Source organism: Peromyscus californicus, unplaced genomic scaffold, assembly GCF_007827085.1.
Source record: "Peromyscus californicus insignis strain IS unplaced genomic scaffold, ASM782708v3 Scaffold_4__1_contigs__length_199733344, whole genome shotgun sequence".
NCBI classification, from domain to species: domain Eukaryota; kingdom Metazoa; phylum Chordata; class Mammalia; order Rodentia; family Cricetidae; genus Peromyscus; species Peromyscus californicus.
Window position 1 is genome coordinate 72,516,524 of NW_026294562.1, and position 21,135 is coordinate 72,537,658.

Below are 21,135 nucleotides of genomic sequence, written 5' to 3' on the forward strand. Positions count from 1 at the left end.
CTGATATTTCTGGTGTCAGACCCTGGGCACAGCTCCTGGCTGGGAAACATGTCATAGTCTCTTCATTCCTCACCTGAAATGGTCATAGTAGGTGGAAACCGGGCCAAATCGTGTCTCTAAAGAGCAATGCAAATGCAACCCTCCCACCTCCCACTCTATTTCTGGACACTGCTTCATTCCTTGTGTTTGTCTCCAGGCCACCTACAGGTGCACTGTCTTGAGTCTGGCCAGACAGAACCAAGTTGGTCACTGTCTGGGTCACAGCAGCAAGGCAGGAAAGGGAGGTGCTTCTTAGAGGCAGATGCCACGTCCCCATAGAGAATTTAGGCAGCTGGGTCAGGGGGGGCTGACTGTGTGGCTTCTAGAGGAGATGCTACACATGTCAAGTCTAGAAAGTTTCTGGAGACCTTTCCACGTCAGAAGTAACAAGAGGGATGATCTGATTCCATCACTCAGGTCCTGGCTTTTATTACGACATTTGCTGAAGGTGAGGTCTCTGCATTTAGGACAACATCAGTCTCTAAAAGCATTTCCAGCCATATCCAAGCTGAAGCCCTGCATGCCACATGGATCCCAGGAGAGTAATAGATACATCTTGATATAAAAATCATAAACTTATTGAAAGCATTGTGAGATTTTGTTTTTGTCTTTTTTTTCTTTTGTAATTTCATTGCACGCTCCTTGAACATTGTAGATAACAATGCTGTCTCAATGTCAGCTGCATGTGACGTGGCAGAATTAACCCCTGCAGGAAGTAACCACAAGGAGAACATTGGCACACACTTTGAATTAATCCAAGAGCTTTGGAGACTTCAGTGCAGATGGAACTCAGGCTTCTACCCGGCCCTATGCATTTTCTCTGGTATTCGCTTGCAGCCACCTCGATGTGACCGATACTTGTTCTTTAGGAGAAAATCGTCATCATGCACAAGACACTGTCTTCTTATTCTGTTTTTCAAGGAAATTGCTGTGCATAAACAATAAACCTCCTTTCTGAACACTGACCGTGGAGAAAGCCACGCCCACGTGAACAGGCTACGAACAAGGACATCCATTACTGCTCTGTGTGTCATAGCAAAAAGACTAAATAAAATAAAAGGCCTTTAGAAGAGGAATGAAAAGAGACGGTTGTGGATTTATTCCATAGAACCCTGCACAGAACTCAGAATTAGAAAATCTGATTGAATACATCAGCATGGGTTGAGAAGGAGCACAGAGCCTGGCCTCAGTGAGTAGGTCATGGTACCGCCCTACCACTACAAGACGCTGATTTGCAAGACAATATAATCTGTTATTCTGGATGTACAAGTATGCAGATAGAGTTCACACATATGACTGGGGGTCCCTACAAGCACCTACTACTCAGCAATTTATTTCTTAATTTATGACAAAATGTTACTATTTATTCATTTAAAGCAGTGAATGTATTGTTTTCTGTATAAAAATTTGTCCAGTAAAATGGGCCAGAGGGATGTCTGAGTTAACATTGCTGTGGGATATTGTTCTATATGCTGTGAATGTGTTGCTCTGATTGGTTGATAAATAAAATGCTGATTGGTCAGTAGCCAGGCAGGAAGTATGGGTGGGATAGGGCATACAAGGAGAATTCTGGGAAGAGGAAGGCTGAGTCAGGGATCACCAGCCAGACACAGAGGAAGCAAGATGACAAGGCAGAACTGAGAAAAGATACCAAGCCACACGGCTAAATATAGATAAGAATTATGGGTTAATTTAAGTGTAAGAGCTAGTCAGTAATAAGCCTGAGCAAATAGCCAAGCAGTTATAATTATTATACTGTGTATTTACTTTGGGTACACGAGTGGGAAAGATTTGTCCCAACCACCGACCGGCTGGGACACAGGAAAACTTCCAGCTACAAAACATAATATAAAATTTTAATGTTTTTAGTAAAAAACAGTAAGATGAGCATCCTTATTGATCTTGACCACCGGTAAGAGAACTGGTTTCATAGGTATATTAGAGTCTGGGGACAGCCATGGCTCAAAGGGAGTTGTAACCTGGGTTCAAATCCAGCTCACCGGCTGTGTGGGGTGGTGGAGGGGAAACACAGCTTTGACTAATCCTTCATTTCCCATGCTCTAAATCTCACAGGTGAAAACTGTAGATGAAAGGACCCAGCACATCGGGTTGCTGGGGGAGGAACCCTCTGGATACCCACTTAGAGTGTTCTGTGTTTGACAAGTGCTCAATAATTGGTAGGCATTGTTCTTGTTTGCCAGAGAAGGACCAGCTTCAGAAATCCCATGTGGGACTGCTCAGCATCACACACTCTGTCAGAGTGTGGGACAGGTTTGACAAGGATGACAGGTGTCTTTTTTTTTTTTTAAACAATATTGTGTGTGTGTGTGTGTGTGTGTGTGTGTGTGTGTGTGTGTGTGTGTGTGTGTGTGTGTATGTGTGCATTCCATGGGGTATGTGAGTATAAGTACACATGTGTTCTGATCTATGTGAAGCCAGAGAACAGGTATGGGTGCTCAGCTCTCACCTTCCACCTTGTTGAGGCGTTAGCTCCCTTGTTTCTGCTGCAGCCTGTACCCCAGGCTAGTCCTTGAGCTTTTAGGCCTCCACCACCCATCTCATAGTTGGAGTGCTGGGATTACAGATGTGCAAACTACCACATCCAGCTTTTTACTTGGGCTCTGGGGATGGAACCCAGGTCATCAGGCTTGCACAGCAAACACTTTTTACCTGCTAGGTCACCTCACTGTGTCTTTTGTTTAGGGAATTCCCAGGATTCTGAGCTTCCCTGGGCCACAGATAGGAAGCAGGGCATCTTGGAAGGCGGCTAGGCTCACCGCTATACCACCAACGGAGAGGAAGCAGAGGATCATGGGAAGAGAGGAACTGGACCTCCTGTTGTAGGTACCCTTCTGTGTAGATGGGAGCGGGATTGTCCTTGGGGCTTCCAGGAACACAGAACTTGGAACGAGGCTTTCATAAATTAGGGTTCGTAGAACAAGGCTCACCTGGTGGTGACCTCTACAAGGAAAATGAACGGAGAACCACATTCTAGGCAAACAAATTAAGCCCAGAGGCCCAGGAGGTCAGGAAAACAGTGTATATTTGTATATAGTTTGCAAAATGGAAAATAAAACCAAAAAAAGACGAGGTCAAGGTCCAGGGACTTTTAGAGAGGAAATGCTGGACAGCCCAGAGGTAGAGGCTTCTGCTGAGAAAGGCTATTGATTCTTGTGCCTTTCTCACAGGCTGGGGTAAAGTGACAGTGGGTAGCCGGCAGGTCAGCTGAGTGGGGCCTGGAAATGCTCTACGCCCGGCTGTTTGTGTGTGTGTGTGTGTGTGTGTGTGTGCATTCCATGCTTCCTGCTCCGGGCTCACACAACCTCTCAGGACACATAGCCCAGGCCTGGTTTACCTCTTTCTGAGAGGCCTCACTCCCATGATGAATAGGAGAGGGTATCATGTTGGAGGCAGGATGTGGGCCCAGGAGCCCGCAGAGGCCCTGCCCAGCTCTCCATCAGCTGTCTGCTCTAAGAGGTGTTGACTTCTGTCGTGCCAGGTTGGGGGTGCTGAAAGGGTGAACATGCAGTACAGCACTTGGTGAACGGGCTCGGTTACTGGAGGAGGTGTCCCCTCTTGATTAGAGGTGGACAGTGGTGGTGCCTACCCTTCTCAACGAATGCCCTGACAAGAGACCCTCTGGCCTGGCTACATTCCTTTCTTATTTCCTTTATACGTATATGCATGTGTGTGTAGAGGCCAGAAATTGATATTAACTGTTTTCCTCAATCACTCTGCCTCATTTTCTGAGAGGGCCTCTCACTGGCCTGGCGCTCACTGACTGAACTAGGCTGGATGACCGCTGGGTTCCTGGGATCTGTCTGACTCTACCTTCCCAGCGTGGGATTGCAGATGGCAGCTGCTGTGAGGCCAGTGGCCACTCAAGACCGAGCTCAGCTTAAGAGGAAGTGAGGAGTCTGGGCTGCCTGAGTCTTGGTCCACTTCAGGCTGTGTGAGCTGAGGATGTAGGCCCTCAGGCAGGAAACCCCGGCCTAGCCGCACGGGTGCCTCCTGCACAGAGCCAGAAGGACAGGACCCAGTTTCCACCTCATGTCTGCCAGGTTGGCGAGTCTAGACATTTGACACGTAATGCTCTGGAACTATTTTCCTGCCTGGTGAGCATGTTGTCAGGCCTGGGTCATCACCGATGTTCTGGCTGTGGTCAGATGGTTTTTTTTTTTTTCCCCCTCTTTTTCAGTGAAATGTTACCACTGTAGGACAGCTCAGCCTTTCCAAGGGAGGGATGGGTGGTGTTATGTAATGTCTAAGGACGCCATGTTTACACGTTCTTCAGTTTCCTGACCTTTGCTGTGTTGGAGGGTGGAGTGGAGGGTGGTGGGTACAAGAGTAAGAAAAACATAGGGAACCAGAGCAGAGTGTCTGGGGCCCACCAGTGCAGAGTGTCTGGGGCCCACCAGAGCAGAGTGTCTGGGGCCCACCAGTGCAGAGTGTCTGGGGTCCACCAGAGCAGAGTGTCTGGGGCCCACCAGAGCAGAGTGTCTGGGGCCCACCAGAGCAGAGTGTCTGGGGCCCACCAGAGCGGAGTGTCTGGGGCCCACCAGAGCAGAGTGTCTGGGGCCCACCAGTGCAGAGTGTCTGGGGCCCACCAGAGCGGAGTGTCTGGGGCCCACCAGTGCCCTGCGGCTCTTGAACTGGCTTCTGGGATCTTCCCTGATAATGGTGTCCCTCAATACCAGGACTCTGCCTTGCTGCCCTCCTTCCTCTGTTCATTTGAGGGCATTGGGTGTCATTTAGTAAATCTAAATTGTAGAATAGGTTAATGATCCAGCATGGAGCAACACACACACACACACACACACACACACACACACACACACAACACACACACACACAGGCCAACTGAGGGAATCAGGTGTCCTCTTCTTCTATTGCCGTCTGCCTTATCCCTTTGAGGCAGGGTCTCTCCCTGACCCTGAAGCTCACATTTTTCTTCTAGCTTGGCAGCCAACAAGCCCTAGCAATCCCCCCATCTCTACCACCCCCCAACCCTGGGGTTATGGGCACACATGGGACCATGCTCAGTTTGTTATGGGGTGCTGGGATCTGAACTCAAGTCCTCGTGGTTGTACAAGAGGCATTTTTACGCATGGCACCATCTCTGTGGCCCTTTTTTTTTTTTTTTTTTTTTTTTTTTTTTTTTTTTTTTTTTTTTTTGGTTTTTCGAGACAGGGTTTCTCTGTGTAGCTTTGCGCCCCTGGAACTCGCTTTGGAGACCAGGCTGGCCTCGAACTCACAGAGATCCGCCTGGCTCTGCCTCCCGAGTGCTGGGATTAAAGGCGTGCGCCACCACCGCCCGGCTTCTGTGGCCCTTTTATACAGAATTTCTAAAAATCAAGATACTTTCTACCACATAAGCACAACAAACATTTGTGATTTTTAATTTTACTACTAAATATTTCTTTAAAGTAGAATATGATTCCCACCTTTGAAAGTCACCCAAAGGGAACATGTCTTTAGAAAATGTCCGTGAGTACCAAGAGTTGTCTAAAAAGAGACTTGATGTTCTAGGTGCCTTTCTGATGCTGTGATATAACACTGTGACCAAAAACAACTCAGGAAAGGAAAGGGCTTATTTCAGTTGACACTTCTAGGGCACAGTCCATCCGCGAGGCAAGTGAGGACAGGAACTCAAGCATGAACCGAAGCAGAAACCATGGGGGAACACTGCTTATTCTCTCTCTCATTTGCTCTCTCATTCTCTTTCTCATTCTGTCTCTCTCTGTCTCTCTCTCTCTCTCTCTCTCTCTCTCTCTCTCTCTCTCTCTCTCTCTCCCCCCTCCCTCCCTCTCCCTCTCCCTCTCCCTCTCCCTCCCTCACTCTCCCTCACTCTGGTTCATGCCCAGCTAGCTTTCTTAGACAGCCCAGGTCCATTTGCCTAAGGGGCTGGGCTCTCCCCACATCAGTCAAGACATTGGCCACAGACATGGCCATAGGCCAGTCTATCCTGTGCGGTTCCTCAGTTGAGGTCCCCTGTTCCCAGGTGACTGTAGGTCATGTCGAGTTGACAATAAAAATTAACCAGCACACTTGACAACTGAGTATAATATGTGGTCTTAAACTAAACTTTGAATTAGAGGGAGAGGAAATAATATTACTGGGTCAGTGATATCCAAGTATCATGCAAATGGCAAGCTTCCTGAAGATAACTGCCTTGTCATCATATGTTTTAAAAATCCTCTTTCTTGAGGCTGGGGGGATGGTTCACAGGTTAAGAGTGCTGGCTGCTCTTCCAGAGGTCCTGAGTTCAATTTTCAGCAACCACACAGTGGCTCACAACCATCTATAACTGTAGTCCCATGGGTCCGATGCCCTCTTCTGGTGTGCAAATGTACATGCAGACAAAAATACCCCTATTTATAAAATACGTAAATAGAGAAATCTTTAAAAAAAAACAAACAAACAACTCTTTCTTAGGAAACCATCTCTGATGGCATTTGGGGTGAAGGAGCACTTGTACATAGCTTACTCCAGTTCAGAGGTGTGTGTGTGTGTGTGTGTGTGTGTGTGTGTGTGTATGTGTGTGTGTGCAACTAATGCAAACAGAGCAGGGACAGAACTCTAGGGTGGGTAACTCAGGGCAAAGGGTGTACCAGGGAGTGACAGTGGTTTGATTGAGTTTTTCTGCTCTGTGATGGTGTAAAAACCATCCACATTCAGTAGAAAGCAAGGTTCAAATTTTGATCTTTTTCTCGAAGAGTGTTAAGTGTGGTGTGGTCCTTTCTCACGATGTTGGGTGACCATCCTGGTATGGCAGTCCTATCAGCCACGAGATCACAGCAGTGAACACTAGACACCCTACGGTGGCCATATGGCTGGGCTGTGAGGTCAGGGAAATTAGAGGCATCCCAGTGCATCTTCACCGTGGGCTGTGCTTAGCTGAAGATGGCTGTAGACAGAGGTAAACCATTGCAAACCGAGGAGCCAATGTTCTTTCCACTATTCTTGTTTCTCCTGAAGTTTGAAATTTTCAAATAAAATATGTTTAAAAGAGGAACTGAAAACAGTCCTTTCATCTCGGCAATTTCATTTCTAGAGGTATAACATAAGGAAATAATCTGAGATGAAGAAAAATACGCACTGAAGGCCAGTTACTAAGATGCCAATGTTGGTAAAGCATCAGGAATCAGCTAAAAGCCAAGAACTGGCCATGACTCCATCAACAGCCAGAGAAAGAAGGAGACAGAGCTTGACAGGACAGGACAGGGATTTCAGGCAGCAGGAAGCGTGCACAGTGTGGCTACACCTCTGCAGAGAGTCCGAGGAAGGCTATGTCACACCAGAAGATGGTGCAACTAGATTTACTTTGTAGAGATCAAAGCCAGAGCAAGATCCACATTAGAGGTGTCTCATTAGAGGGCCTTGCCACAGGCCATGATGATGGAGGCCTGGCCTTGGGGTGGCACTGGCACGCTGGAGTGCTCAGTTTGGAAACAGAATTGGCCTCCTGAGGTCAAAGCGGTGTCCAGAGGACTGCCAAGGTTCTGCTGTGTTCTGAGGACATTGAGCCTAGAGAGGGGTGTGCAGCAAGAGCTGTGGGCTCTGAAAGTTGGGATATTTGCCTTTAACAGAGAAGCCAAACAGGCAGTGGATATCCAGGTTTAGAAATAGTCAGTAAAGGAGTAAGGACTAGAGACAAAATCTTGTTTGGGGTGAGAAATTTTTCTTCTCTTTTTCTGCCTTTCCTTGTTTTCCGTAATTAATGTAAAAGAATATTGTCAAACTTTTTTCTTTTCTTTTCTTTTCTTTTCTTTTCTTTTCTTTCTTTCTTTCTTTTTCTTTTTCTTTTTTTGAAATAATGGCCTAAGCAACAGTTCTTTGCTTTTCTGGCCTCGGCAGGTAAGGAGACAGCTGACAGCAGCATATCTTACCTAGAAGGAGCATAAAGGACCTGACCCCACATGTGATACCCCAAGCTTCAGCTCCCATCCAAGGCCTAATTGTCCAGGAGAGTGGAGAATTGGGAACTAAAGGTCGAGTCCACAGCGATGTAGGTGTGCACACTACTGGCATATCTCCTCCCTGCCCCCACCCCACCCCACCCCAGCCCCTGTTTCTTCCCACACCCTCCCTGGAGGCAGCACACCAGCTCTGACCTGGGAGACTTCAGCACCTTGTGCAGCAGATGCTGAGGGATGTGCCGGAGGTGGATCTGTGTCCCGACTAGAGGTACCAAGTTCATTGCCAGCCACTTCTCGCAGGAGACAATGAGCTGCTCTTCCATGTACTTAGGAGGCAAAAGAGAAAGCGGTTGGATAAAGCATGGCTGGTTCTCAGCCCCCTCTGCTGGCTTGTGGTGACATTGCATGCAGATGTGTCCCATTTTCATACAAACTGCACTGGGGTCAGCACAGGGGGGGGCGGGGTGGGGAGTAGGGTGGGGGAAGGTGGGGAGTGTGGAGGGGTGGGGTGGTGGAGGGTATTCACAGAGTATTGAACCTCGCTGATTTAAACCACCCCTATGAGGTCGGCTCCCAGTTATCCCTGTGTCACCAGTGGAGAAACTGAGGTTCCACGGTGCCTTCTCTTTCTGTAATCACAGAGTAACTGGTCCAGCTACTGTTCAGGCTGCCTGAGCAGAGGCTTGTATGCTGAAGGCCCTGGGCTGCCTTCAATGACCCACTGCAAGTCTGGGGAGGAATAAGCCACATGGAGCTCAGAGGCTGCTCCAACATACATTTTAGAAGAAAGAATTAAAAGACAGGACCTGCAGGGGAGGTGGGCACACGGTCCCACCCAGGAAGCTATTGGCCATTGATAGCTGCTGGAGAGAGTGTTTTTAAATCCGTGGCCCCTATGTGAATATGAAAACGACTCCTAGAATCAGGGAGATCTTGGAAGGATCTTGGCTGACCTTGTGTGTCCTAAAGGACCTTGCGTGTCCTGAGGACACGGGCTGAGAGGGTCTGGGCAGACCTTGCATGTCCTGAGGACATGAGTTTTTCTGGACTAAAGACTTGCTGAGAAATGATAACCAGAATGCAAGGGTGTCACCAAGAGTGACACTTTCTAGTCCCATGGAGTGACTCTGGGAACCAGATGGTTCTTGAACAAACACTGAGGGTCTTTCTTAGGTATAGTATCACAACATGCTGGCTATGTGGGAACTGTTGCCCTGACGTCTCATAGTGAGCCACTAGTCAGTGAGTGGGAACTTCAGGGCAGGGGTTAGAATTAGGAGATAAGGCTTGGGAATCAGCACTGGCCTTCAGCACTTAGTACCCTGAGTAGTTTGTATCCCTCCTCAGGTCCATTGTCCACTGATAACAAGAGCTGCATTGCCGGGCGGTGGTGGCGCACGCCTTTAATCCCAGCACTCGGGAGGCAGAGCCAGGTGGATCTCTGTGAGTTCGAGGCCAGCCTGGTCTCCAAAGCGAGTTCCAGGAAAGGCGCAAAGCTACACAGAGAAACCCTGTCTCGAAAAACCAAAAAAAAAAAAAAAAAAAAAAAAAAAAAACAAGAGCTGCATTGCATTACTGTTCCCAACACTGACACACTGATTGGACCCAGGTGGGACGAGAGCTCATGGTCCCATCTATGTTCCAGAAGGTATTTACTCCCTTGGTGAGAAAAGTCATGCTAGAAACTGTTCTCAAATCCCAAGATTAAGGTTTTTCAAGCTATTTTCTTGTTCATGCATTTTTAAAAAATTAATTTTTTTTTTACACTCTTAAGTATTTCTACTTTTGAGTAGGTGCTTTTGAGTAGACATATTGGAGTTAGGCCCAGTGGATGACATCCAGGAGCTGGGTGCTTTTGAAACCCTGGCACCCCAGGGCCCACATACTCCACCCAGCTGGTCTCACCTTGCAGCCAGCCAGATAGAAGTTCTTGACGGTGCACGGTGTGAGTCTGGACAACATCATGTTGACACACCTGTGGAGAGAGAGCTGCTGATACTGACGACTCCCACATGCCGTCAGAGAAGGTGGGGACAGAGACTTTGGTCCAGCGCTAGGGTGGCGGCAGAGACCTCTCACTGGGAAGGGAGCCCTTATTTTAGGAATTTGAACAAAACCAGCAGGCCTGTTATAAGAGCTCTGGGCTAAGGGAGGGAGGTGAGGCCAGAAGGAGCTCAGGCTCCTCAGAGGGCCACTGAGCAGCCTCTTCGGCAGAGAGTAGCACCATGGCCTAGAGCCAGAGAAGTTTACCAAGATGGCCTCTGGGTGCCCTCCCGCCCAAGGCATTTTCTTCCTGACACAATGCTAGGTGACTTCAAACGTTATTGCTTTCTGTCCACGGACAAGTTCCAACAGTAACTTTCTGATGAATACCTCAGTTCTTTCTCATAACTAGGCCTGGTTTCCACTCATCAATTCCTCACCAAAATTCTGTTTACTGATCACATACCATGTGCCTGACACTGGCCCAGGACTTTGATGTGCAAGGAACAAAGCTAACGGCCAATGGGAAGACACACACTGCTAAGTACACACCTGAACAGATTACCATGCTGTTACAATTGGTTAGGGGTTAGGACAGACACACCCAAACTGCAGCCCAACACATTTGTAGATGATGTCATGTCTCAGTGTCAAAAGGTTGGACACCCTTGGGCTAAAAGACTAGAGCATAAGGTACCATGGGAATGCAGAAAAGAAGGAATCTGATTGTGCTTAAATCTGAAAAGCAATCAGAAACCCGAAGAGTGGAATTTCGGACCTGAAACAGCAGGACAAAGAAGTGCCCGGGGCGGGGATTGAGAGGCCAGCATCCCAAGAGAAGGAAAAGCATGTGGGAAGGCCAGCGGCAGGCGTGTGTGCAGATGGTGGAGGAAAAGCAAGGATGACAGAGATGACATGCAGAGAGAGGGAAGGGCGACCGCAGTGAGCTGGAGGTTGGGAGCCATAGAACGGTGACGTGCCACATAGAAGGTGGCATCTCAGAAGTATCTGTCACTTAACCTTCTTATCTAATGTTAGGTCATAGGTCACTTTCAGGCTTGAGGCATGCTCACCTTACTAAAGAGGGCACAGAGGGCAAGCTGACACAGAGCTGTCAGGGCATCATGTGGGCTCATTATCACCCTGTGGTCATGATAAAATCAGCTGAGATTCACTTAAGGCTAAGTGGTGACTCTTGCACGTATTGATTACATTTATGTGCATGTGTGTGTAGGTGTGTGTGTGTCTGTGTAGGTGTGTGTGTGTGTATGGGTGTATAGGTGTGTGAAGGCCAAGGCATGCATGTGGTATTAAGAGGGCAACTTACAGGAGTCAGTTCCCTCCTTCCATCTTGGGGCTTCCTAGGGATCAAACTCAGATTCTTGGGTTTGGTAGCCTGTGTCTTTCCGCTCCGAGCCATCTCATTGGCCCCACATATTCTAAACGTATCCATCACTGAAGCCAGAGTGGCCAGTGAGCAGGGGGCTCCCCAACCCCCATCTCCCTTGGGAACTGCTTTTACTGACTTCTATTTTGCTGTGGCACCTTTGCCAATGTGAAAAAGAACAGAGACTCACTGTTTCCTCTTTGGCTATCACTGAGGACACTGAAGATACCCACAACTGCTGTGCATCTCCCAAGGGATTTGTTTCTCTAGATTTTTAGGTAATTTTAATCTCCATCTCATGTAACCCATCAAGTTTCCCCTAGTCTTAGCTGCTAGAACATTCAGAACTGCATGTATGGTGTACCTATGCTATGGTAGACAAGTCTTCATTTTTCTTTCTCCCTAAATAAAAGTAAAAATAAATTAAGATGTCCAGTTGCTTTTATTTTGTGTACTGATTTTAAAGCCTGTACTAGAACAAGGTAAGAAATAACCAGTGAATGAATAAATAACCTGGCCATGACCAAGTTACCCTCCACCCTTGTGTTCTAGGATGGCCTCATTGCTGCCAGGAGACTTGCCCCAGCAGGGCTAGGCTTGAGGACAGGAGAACCCTGTGCTGAGCTGATTCTAGGCCTACAGTAATCTTGTTATCGAACTTATGAGTCACAGCCTGAGTCCCAAGCCAGGTACAGCCAAACAGCCTCAATAAGCCAATTAAAAAAGCCAAATTAAAAGTAGAAAGCAGAAAAAAAGGAGATTTATTCTCGCTAATAAGTTCTGCTAATAAATTTGTATTTATTTATATGGGCACATTGGCAAAGAGAGATGAGATTCAATAGCCTCACCACCTCACATCTGTCTTTGGGGCTCTGGTGTGAGATTAAAGTTTAACTAGAAGACTCTGCCCACCATGGACCCATGACTGTCTGGCCTTCAGTCTCATCCTGTATGGTTGTTTAACAAGTAGTCAGAACTGTATGGAATCTTTCTCTGGGCCACAAGTTCCCCCTCTGGCTGGCACCTTTTCCTTTTCTCAGCATGAGATTCCTGGGGAAATTTTCATTTCTCTGTGGTCCATTGTTTCAGTAGTCTGACAGATCAAGAAACACAACTGTCTTTTTAGAATATCTTCATTTCTGCCAGGGCCTATCAGGACTCCCTCCTTTCTGTTTTAACACTGCTGGTTCATAAGACTGCAAAGCCCATTAGTTCTCAGCTTCATGTCTCTTGGGTCTCTTTTCTCCCCGAACCTAGCTCAGATCCTCTCCGCCTCCTAGCTCTTCCTTAGTACCAGCCTCCCACAGTGCCCAAAGAACTATGCCCACACCACAGAGGGGTTCCTGCTTAACCATTCTTCATGTTTCACGTCCCCCCCTCTGATGACTGTAAACCAAGTAGAGGAAGTTGCTGATGTGACCTCTGAGGTCCTGTATGACCTGGGCTCATCCTGATTCACCTTTCGCTTCCTCTTCTGCTCCAGCCAACCTGAGTCATGCTGTCACGGCACTGATCTCATCTGTGATCCCAGCCTAGGTACCAATGCAAACATCAATGAGAGGACTTATGCAACACCACCAAGTGACACATGTGTGCACAGATTCCATCTGTGAAAGACCTCCAGGATGTGTGATTCAGACTCAAGTAGCTGTCAGGGTTGATTTCTCATAAACCAGGACCTCACCTGAGATACTCCTCAGGGTCTTATCTGATGCCTGAAGTTACAGTGCGGTAAGAGTGACCCAGGGGCCCTGTTGTCCTACTGTACGAGCATATATGCATGCACACATACTCACGCACACCACACTCATGACTAGCACACCCCTATCGATTGTACCACCGGCTTCTCAAACACAGGCTCAATTGTGTGGCAGGCCTGCCTGGCCTCTGACCTAGAATACGAAGCCCACTGGTATCATCTGAAGAATCTGGGGCAGGCCCCATGTGCCCAGGGTCATGAGCAGGTCAAGAGGCTTGGCTTGTTAAGACCATAGTTCTTCCTGTTCTGGTACTCAAAATAAAACAAGGGAGGAGGCAGGAGAATAGAGACCTCCTCTTCTTGGCTCATCCATGGATGAGCCAAGAACATGACGCTAAGAGTCATATAGGGCTTCCAGTATCAGAAGACCATGACGCTAAGAGTCATACAGGGCTCCCAGAATCAGAGGAACGTGACACTAACAGTCATGTAGGGCTTCCGGTATCAGAGGTGGTGGGTGGAGACTAAAGGTGGCTAGAAGCCCACTTCAAGAGGAAAGCCACCCTCTCAGTCTGTGGGCCCAGGAAACAGCTGCTCAGAAACGATGTGAGTGGCAAGCTGCGCTTCCGCAGGTATTACAATAATCGGCTGAGCCATCAGTGCTCAACCTGTGGGTCGTGACCCCTTGGTGTCACATAGTAGATATCCTGAATATTAGATATTTACATTATGATTCATAACAGTGGCAAAATTACAGTTATGAAGTAGCAATGAGATAATTTTACAGTCAGGGGTCACCACAACATGAGACACTGTATTAAAGGGTCACAGCATTAGGAAGGTTGAGAATCACTGGACTGGGCTGAGCTGAAGTGGGTGTCAGCTATAACGTAAGGAAGATGGGAAGTCTCAGGCAAAGTCCGACTCGCCCATCCATCATCGCCTACATAGTCAAGGCCAGCTTCCTTAGACAACCGCAAGACACCACATAAACTGACTCTGACTTCAGCTGCTCATCTCCCATCACAAGCAGCTACGCAGCTCTGCAAGTCTGGCCACGTGGACACACGGGAAGACTTTCTCAGACCCCAGACCCCTCTCAGTGTGTCCCCTGAAGACAAGTCCAGATCTCTGCACACCTGAAGAGTCCTTGGCTTTTGGGGCATCTGTATCCCCAATTGGCCTCTGAGAAGCTCCAGGGGGAGTACCCGAACTGAGTCACCCTCAGGTACCCCAAGGAATGGGCTGGTTCCTCAGAAACATGTAGTATTGAATCTGAATGTGTGGCCTCTAAAATTAATGAGTGAGATGCTTCCAGATTCCCCAGGAGAAAGCCATCTCTGCCCTCTCCGGAACAGCTGGCATCTTCTGTTGGCTTGGATGGGATATTCATTCACTTATACAAACTGAGGCTTGCCAAGGAGCTGTGTAGATCCTTGCAATCCAAGCACTCAGGAGGTTGAGGCTGAGGATTGCTAGTTCAAGGCCAGCCTAGGCTATATAGTATAGCCTTGTCAGCTACAACCCAAACTAAAAACTCCCTGAGGCCTGGGGAGGTTAAATGAGCCAGGCAGACCATCTAAGTCTTTGTACCAAATTGCATCACAATTGCATAGGAAGTGAGACAATCACACAACTCCACTCCATGCCTGTCTTCAGGACCAAATGGATTCAGTAGATATACATCCCTGCAACTTGGAGAAGGAACAGGAGAGTCTAGAAAGACAAATCCCCCCAAAGGGGTTTCCATGTGGCGCACATACCCTTTCAGAAGCACCAGCACAAAGGAACTTCAAGAGATGCTAAAAGGAGGATTTCAGAGAAGTGTCTTTGCTTATCACAGGCACAAACTGTGCTTGAAGTTAATCCTACCCAGCCCGGGAGGATTTTGGAGTTGTTGACTTCACTCCACCCTGCTTGACTCATTTCCTGTGTTGTGGGGACTTTTGAGCCACAGGCTTGCAAGCCCAGTCACTTGCCCATCTGTCCCTCTGCATCCCAGAGAAGCCCAAGAAACAGTTCTGGAAGGAGCAGAGGAGTGAATGAGGGCTGAATAAGCAAAAGCCCCCTGACCAGCACCCTAGAAGGGGTTGGAACCTCACAGAAGCAAGTGACAACATGGCTACCTCACCCAAGCCAAACGGGACAGTGTGGTGAATAATTGTAGGTTTGGGGTCCTGGTCGCTCTACTTGGAAGCAAGTTTTGTGTCTCTCAGGCCCCAGCCTCCTCACCAGTTGAGCTAGATCAGGAACACTGCCAGCTCTCAGGGCTGCTTGTGGGGAGGACAGTGGTAGGGAGAAGGAGCTAGGCCCTGCAGAAAGCTGAGAACCATGTCTGACCATGGCCAACACGCCATCTCCAGGCTTTGAGGCCTGTGTTCCCTAGACAAATCCCAGGTAGTGGTGAGGGGATGATGATGAACCACAGTTTATGACACAAACCACTGTGTCGTGTGGTGAACGGGCAGCTTACTACAGAACTAAACAGGGCCTTCACCTCTCACTCATACAGTTGCTTTGAAGCCTGCAAAAAAAAGGCCCTTTTGGTAACTGGGGGCTGGTGACCAAGCCCCATTCGGCTACATCACTCAAGGCTGAGATGTGTCCTCGGGTTCTCATGATGTACAAGCTCCAGGGCCCAGGTGACTTCAGAATGCAGAAGCTTTAACATTGGACTTAATTAATTCCCCATGTCCTCCTCAAGCTCCATGAGCCCACATACTGGGCAGCCAGACCAATCAGTAGCCCAGCCACGAAGGCCACGCCCCAAAGCGGACACTGGGATCATGGCCACATCTGATCTTTGCATTTATAAAAGCGAATTTTAAATTACATCAATCAACTTTGTGGGTGAGAGAGGAATGTACAGGCCACAGCACACATGTGGAGGTCAGAGGACATCTTGAGGGAGTTAGTTCTCTACTTCCACCATGTGCATCTTGATGATCCAATTCAGGTCACCAGGCTGTGGCAAGTGCCTCTAGCATCTGGGCTACTCACTGGCCTGGTCTTTGCATTTTTCCCCTTCAAAAAGATTTACCATGACTATATGCAACATTCTCAACAATTAAAAAAATATTTTCAAGAATAACACCAAGCTTTATATGAAGTGAGAGGTCTGAGGACAGGCAGAAGTAAGGAAGCCAGCTGAGGTGTGTGTGTACTTCATGGAGAAGGTTTTTATTCCCAAATGAACCCAGGTAAAATCGATAGGAGAGCCAGGTTTGAGGGAAGTCACTTTGCATACCTGCATAAACTCTCCCCATGGTAGGCTCTCCCCACTTGTAATGTATTCCTGTGAATCAAGAACTGCTTGGCTGACATGCACAAAAATAATGGGGACTGTCATAAACATTTAATGCATCAGGGTGAGTTTCATGATGTCCCTTTCTGGGTTCTAAGTCATGCTTGGTACAAAGGGAACTCCAAGGAAGAGGAATGTGTCATGAAATGAGCTTCAAAGAATACTCCCAGTTGGGCTGGAGAGATGGCTCAGAGATTAAGAACACCAGCTGTTCTTCCAGAGGTCCTGAGTTCAATTCCCAGCAACCACATGGTGGCTCACAACCATCTGTAATGAGATCTGGATACAGGCACACATGCAGACAGAACACTGCATACATAATAAATAAATAAATCTTTAAAAAATAAAAAAGAATACTCCAAGTTTGCACAGGCTGGCCTATCCCTCCCATCATCCTTACTTTTGAAACAGGCGGTTGAACTGGAGGATGTGAGCAGAGGCCAGCACGCCCAGCACATTGTCCACATTCATCTCCACCTCGTTCATGTAGAGGTTCTTCAGGGCCAGGGCGAAGGCTGGGGGAGCAGCAGCAGAGCGGAAGCCATTAGTGTGGGATTTGTGTGCCCACCCAGGGGTCTCACTACTCCTGTAGCAGGGCATGGGTGTAGATGCTTGGAGGAAAGGTGAGCGCTGACTTGGGTGCAGACTAACTTGGCAGATGTCCACCTGGACCCGCAGCTTCCTAGGGACAGCTGATCTCCACTATAAGGATCCTCCTTTGAGCCTGTTCTTGGAGTCTGGAGCCAACATGTCTCCCAGCATATCTCCCCTAACCTGGGGTCCATGACCCCCCCAGGAATGTGTCTTTTTGAATCTGTGGAGAATGTTACATACAGGCTGGTGCACTTTTTCTCTAGGTCCATGCCATGGAGCTTAATGATGGGTTTCCCTTGGAGTCTGAGAACTTCAGAAGAGGCCAGGCACTTCCAGGAAGAAATCAGGATAATTCAGTGATTTAGGAACCAGACTGTCTGGTTAAAGGTCAGATGGACTTGGCCTCCTGGAAATGCAGCATGACCAGGACAGTATGGCTATGCTGTTGCAGTGTACTGTGAGGACCATGAGCTGTCTGTGCCAGTGCCCCAGGGCACCATCTACAGTGCTCCTGACCTACCTGCCTACAGACCTGTGTCATCACAGCATGTCGTGCAAGCTGTGTTCACAGAGATGACTGCTTGGGAAAGCTGAGGAAAGGTTGAAAACTCCACAGGAACCTGCTACTGCTGCTGGAAGCCAGCCAGTGGGGACCAGTGTGGTGGGGGGCAGGTCAAATGCTGTTTGGGAAGAAGGGTAGGCCTGTGGGTGTCCCTGTACTCTACAGGTGTGAGCTGAGTAGGGTGGTTTCCCCCAGGTCTGAGAAGCCTGAACATCCTTCCCTTCCTGTATCTTGTCTCCTGACCAGTGGCCACATTGATCCTTAGGAATGATCTGCTTTCCTATATGTGTCCCAGCCTTCTTGATCCTTCTTTCTGTGGACTGTTCATCTCCCCCCTCTCCTGGTGTGTGTGTGTGCGTGTGTGTGTGTGTTTGTGTGCAGGCCAGGGGTTGATGTCAGGTGTCTTGTCAATCACTCTCCATCCTTTTTTTTTTTTTTTTTTATTTGAGGCTGGGTTGGGTCTCTCACTGAACCTAGATCTCATCACTTTGACTCAGCTGTCTGGCCACTGATCAGGGCTTGCCCATGCCTGCCTCCTTGACCCCATCCAGCACTTGGGTTACAGATGTGCATGCATCTGGCTTTTCCTTGTGTGCAAAGATCTGAACGTGGATCCTGGTGCTTACGCAGCAGGCTCGGTACTGACTTAGTAGTTTCGAGGAAGAGCATGTATCTCTTGATTGTGTGTTTTGCTGTTCAGTTTTGTCTCTAGGAGAACTGACTGTTCAGTGGCCTTCTCAGAATATGAAAGACAGATTACATTACCGACTCTGGTGACTGCCGGGTCATTGACCTTCAAGGTAATGATGATCTTCTTCACAGGGGACTTTTCTTTGACCTTCTTAGGTGCCTGAGCTAGTGAAGAGAATGCAGTGTGAAGATGGAGAATGAGGTCCGCCACCCTGCACACAGCCTGGGTCTTGGCCCATGTCATTTGCATTGTTAGTTTGATTGTTGGGTGGATGTATTTTAGCGGTGACAACTTATTTTGAAATAGTTTGAGACTCACAAGAGGCTGCAAAGTGGCACAGGAGTTCCTGGGTCGCTCTCTCCCTGCTTCCCCCAGTGATCTTAGCATTGCCAAGACGTGACTGAAACCTGCATTGCCTTGCCGGACTTGTTTCCTGTGTCCTGCTCTCTGCCCTGTCTCTCTTGCCGGACTTGTTTCCTGTGTCCTGCTTTCTGCCCTTCTTCCATTCCCCCCATCCAGGCATTTTGAAGGCAAAGCAGGCCTCAACCACTGGTTTTGGTGCCTGGGCTGCACGGGCAGAGCAAGTAGCAAGTGGGAACACAATTGACTACCTGCTGCAGGATGAGTAAGTGACTGTGACATCCACATGGTGGCTCTCTTCTTTTTAAAAGTATTATTACATTGGGTGGTGGTGGCGGCGGCGGCGGCGGCGGCGGCGGCGGCGGCGGCGGCGGCGGCGGCGGCGCACGCCTTTAATCTCAGTACTTGGGAGGCAGAAGCAGGCAGCTCTGTGAGTTCAAGGCCAGCCTGGTCTACAAAGTGAGTTCCAGGATAGCCAGGACTGTTTATACAGAGAAACCTTGTCTCAAAAACAAACAAACAAGTGTTATTACATCCATATATCCATAGCACATGTATAGGTCAGTTCTCTTCTTCCACCACATGTGTCTCAGAGACCAAAATCAAACTTCTGGACAAAGGCAAGCACCTTTGCCTGCTGAGCTATCTCACAAGCCCCATACAGTGGCTCTCGATGCTTTGCCCCATGGGTTTTCAGACTGAGAACCCCTGCCACCGAAGAGTTCTGGGTGAAGGGATGGAGCAGGCCAATTCATTGTTAGCTAGTCCATGTATTTGGAGTTGTTCTAAACTGAGACTCTGAGAGGGCGTTTCCAAGAGCATCCTTTCTCCTTGGCACAGAGGCCAGAGCTTCGCCTATGATCTCGGGAGCTTCCTGGCCTCTAACTTCTCCCTCGGTTCTAAATTTACTAGTCTGGGTTTGCTTCCCTGAATAATGTGGGGCTCTTTCCCTGCCTTTCTCCTTCTCTAGGGGCCTACACACGGGTCCCCTTCTCAGAGAGGCCTTCCCTGGCTGACCCCATATGGAAGACAGCACCGTTACCCCAACTACATGGCCTGTTTCTTCTCTGAAGACCAACTTACCACAACCTGCTATTATACCACCGATCTGCTGTTACACTTACCAGGCAGGCACACTGATGGTTCACTAGCCACACATCCTCAGGATGTGCCATGGTCTTTCACACACTGGCCCTAAGTCAATATTAGCTGAACCGACAAAATGAACAGGTTCTAGCATCACAGAGCTCAAGACTGCATGAGATGGGAGCCAAAGAGGAAGTCGTGCTGCGGAAAAATGAGCCAATGAAAGTTCCTTTTCCTCAGCATCCCCTTACAACCCTCTGACATTTATCTATATTCAGACTTAACATTCAGCAAATATTTATGAAGTACCCACTAAATGCCATCCTTGCCTTCCTCTGTACCCACTAAGTACCAAGCTCTGGATCACTTTGCTCTTGGCCTGTTTGCATGGTCTCCTGTATGCATGTTCTTGTCAATTACTCACCTCTATTGCAGAAAGCGAAAGACACTACACACAAATGCCTTGCACACAGTATACACACAGGAGGGGGTGACTAGTATTATAATGGATCATGCTGCTTACCATATTTTATCATTTTTTTGAGATGTTTTACTATCCCCCTAAGATGCCTAGCACAATGCCTGGTAAAGCAGAACAGCCTGTATTTCTGAAGGAAAAGACAATATTAGCTAGGCCGGAGTGAGAGACAGACACACAGGACCAACCTTCCCTCCAGGTTAGGTCACCAGTACCCAGACAGATAGGAAGCTAACCATGCTCCTGAGGTCTGTGGAAATCAAGGTAGTTGGAGTGTGCTTAGTAGAAAAGGATGTCATCCTAGACAATAAACATTGGCTCCTAGTTCAGCTGCCCATCAGTGTTAGGAAGAAAAAGGACGAGCAGCCATGGGAAGCCTCAGGAACATACAGCTCTCCAGCACTTTTCCAGAAGCCTCATCCATGCCAACTCCAGGACAATGCACAGACATTCCCAGCAAGACCCAAGCAATGATTGTGAGATCAGTGTGCAGCCTTGGGCTGGAGGCTGTGTTTAATTCTAAAGGCAGAGAGAAGGTGGTGATGGTTCCATGGGATACCCTGGAAATGCATGCCCTGACACTTGTCAGTGTGTGTGGTTATGAGGAGGGCAGTGACAGTCATGGACATGGAGTTCTCATTACTATACCTTTTCTGTTATCTGCAGCTAGACTTTGTCACTAGCAGGGATCTTGGGTTAGAGGGGCAGGACCTAGTCTTTAGGGACACTCTTCTGGACCCATGAAAGATACCATGAGCACTGCCCCCTTTTCCACCACTGGTTCTCTTCCTTTCCAGTGTACTCCCTCTCTACATCATCAGAGCCTCCATTGATGGCTCAGTAGGCGGTCTGACCTGAGCTCTGGGAAGATGGAGGAGTGTAGCCCTGTTCTAGAGGGCATGAGGCAAATGCTTAGGAACAGAAAAGACATCACAAGAAGGGGCTCAGGTCTCCGTGCTCCTGTGGAGGAGTCACAAGTGGCTCACCTATGTGACTCCATGCCAGTTCAGATGCTGTTAGGCCAGGTGGGTGC

The 21,135-nt window shown here is 48.4% G+C and overlaps 1 protein-coding gene across 2 annotated transcripts in view; it reads right to left on the reverse strand.

Moving 5' to 3' along the window:
• Positions 1-21,135, reverse strand: part of Btbd16 (BTB domain containing 16) — a 52,141-nt gene that overhangs the window by 17,888 nt on the left and 13,118 nt on the right. For both annotated transcript variants that reach the window (XM_052712393.1, XM_052712392.1), the window contains exons 5-8: positions 18,253-18,342; positions 16,732-16,846; positions 9,864-9,933; positions 8,154-8,284 (exon numbers count right to left, since the gene is read on the reverse strand). In XM_052712393.1, coding sequence (XP_052568353.1) covers positions 8,154-8,284; positions 9,864-9,933; positions 16,732-16,846; positions 18,253-18,342 — 406 coding nt within the window. The remainder of the gene's footprint in view (positions 1-8,153; positions 8,285-9,863; positions 9,934-16,731; positions 16,847-18,252; positions 18,343-21,135) is intronic.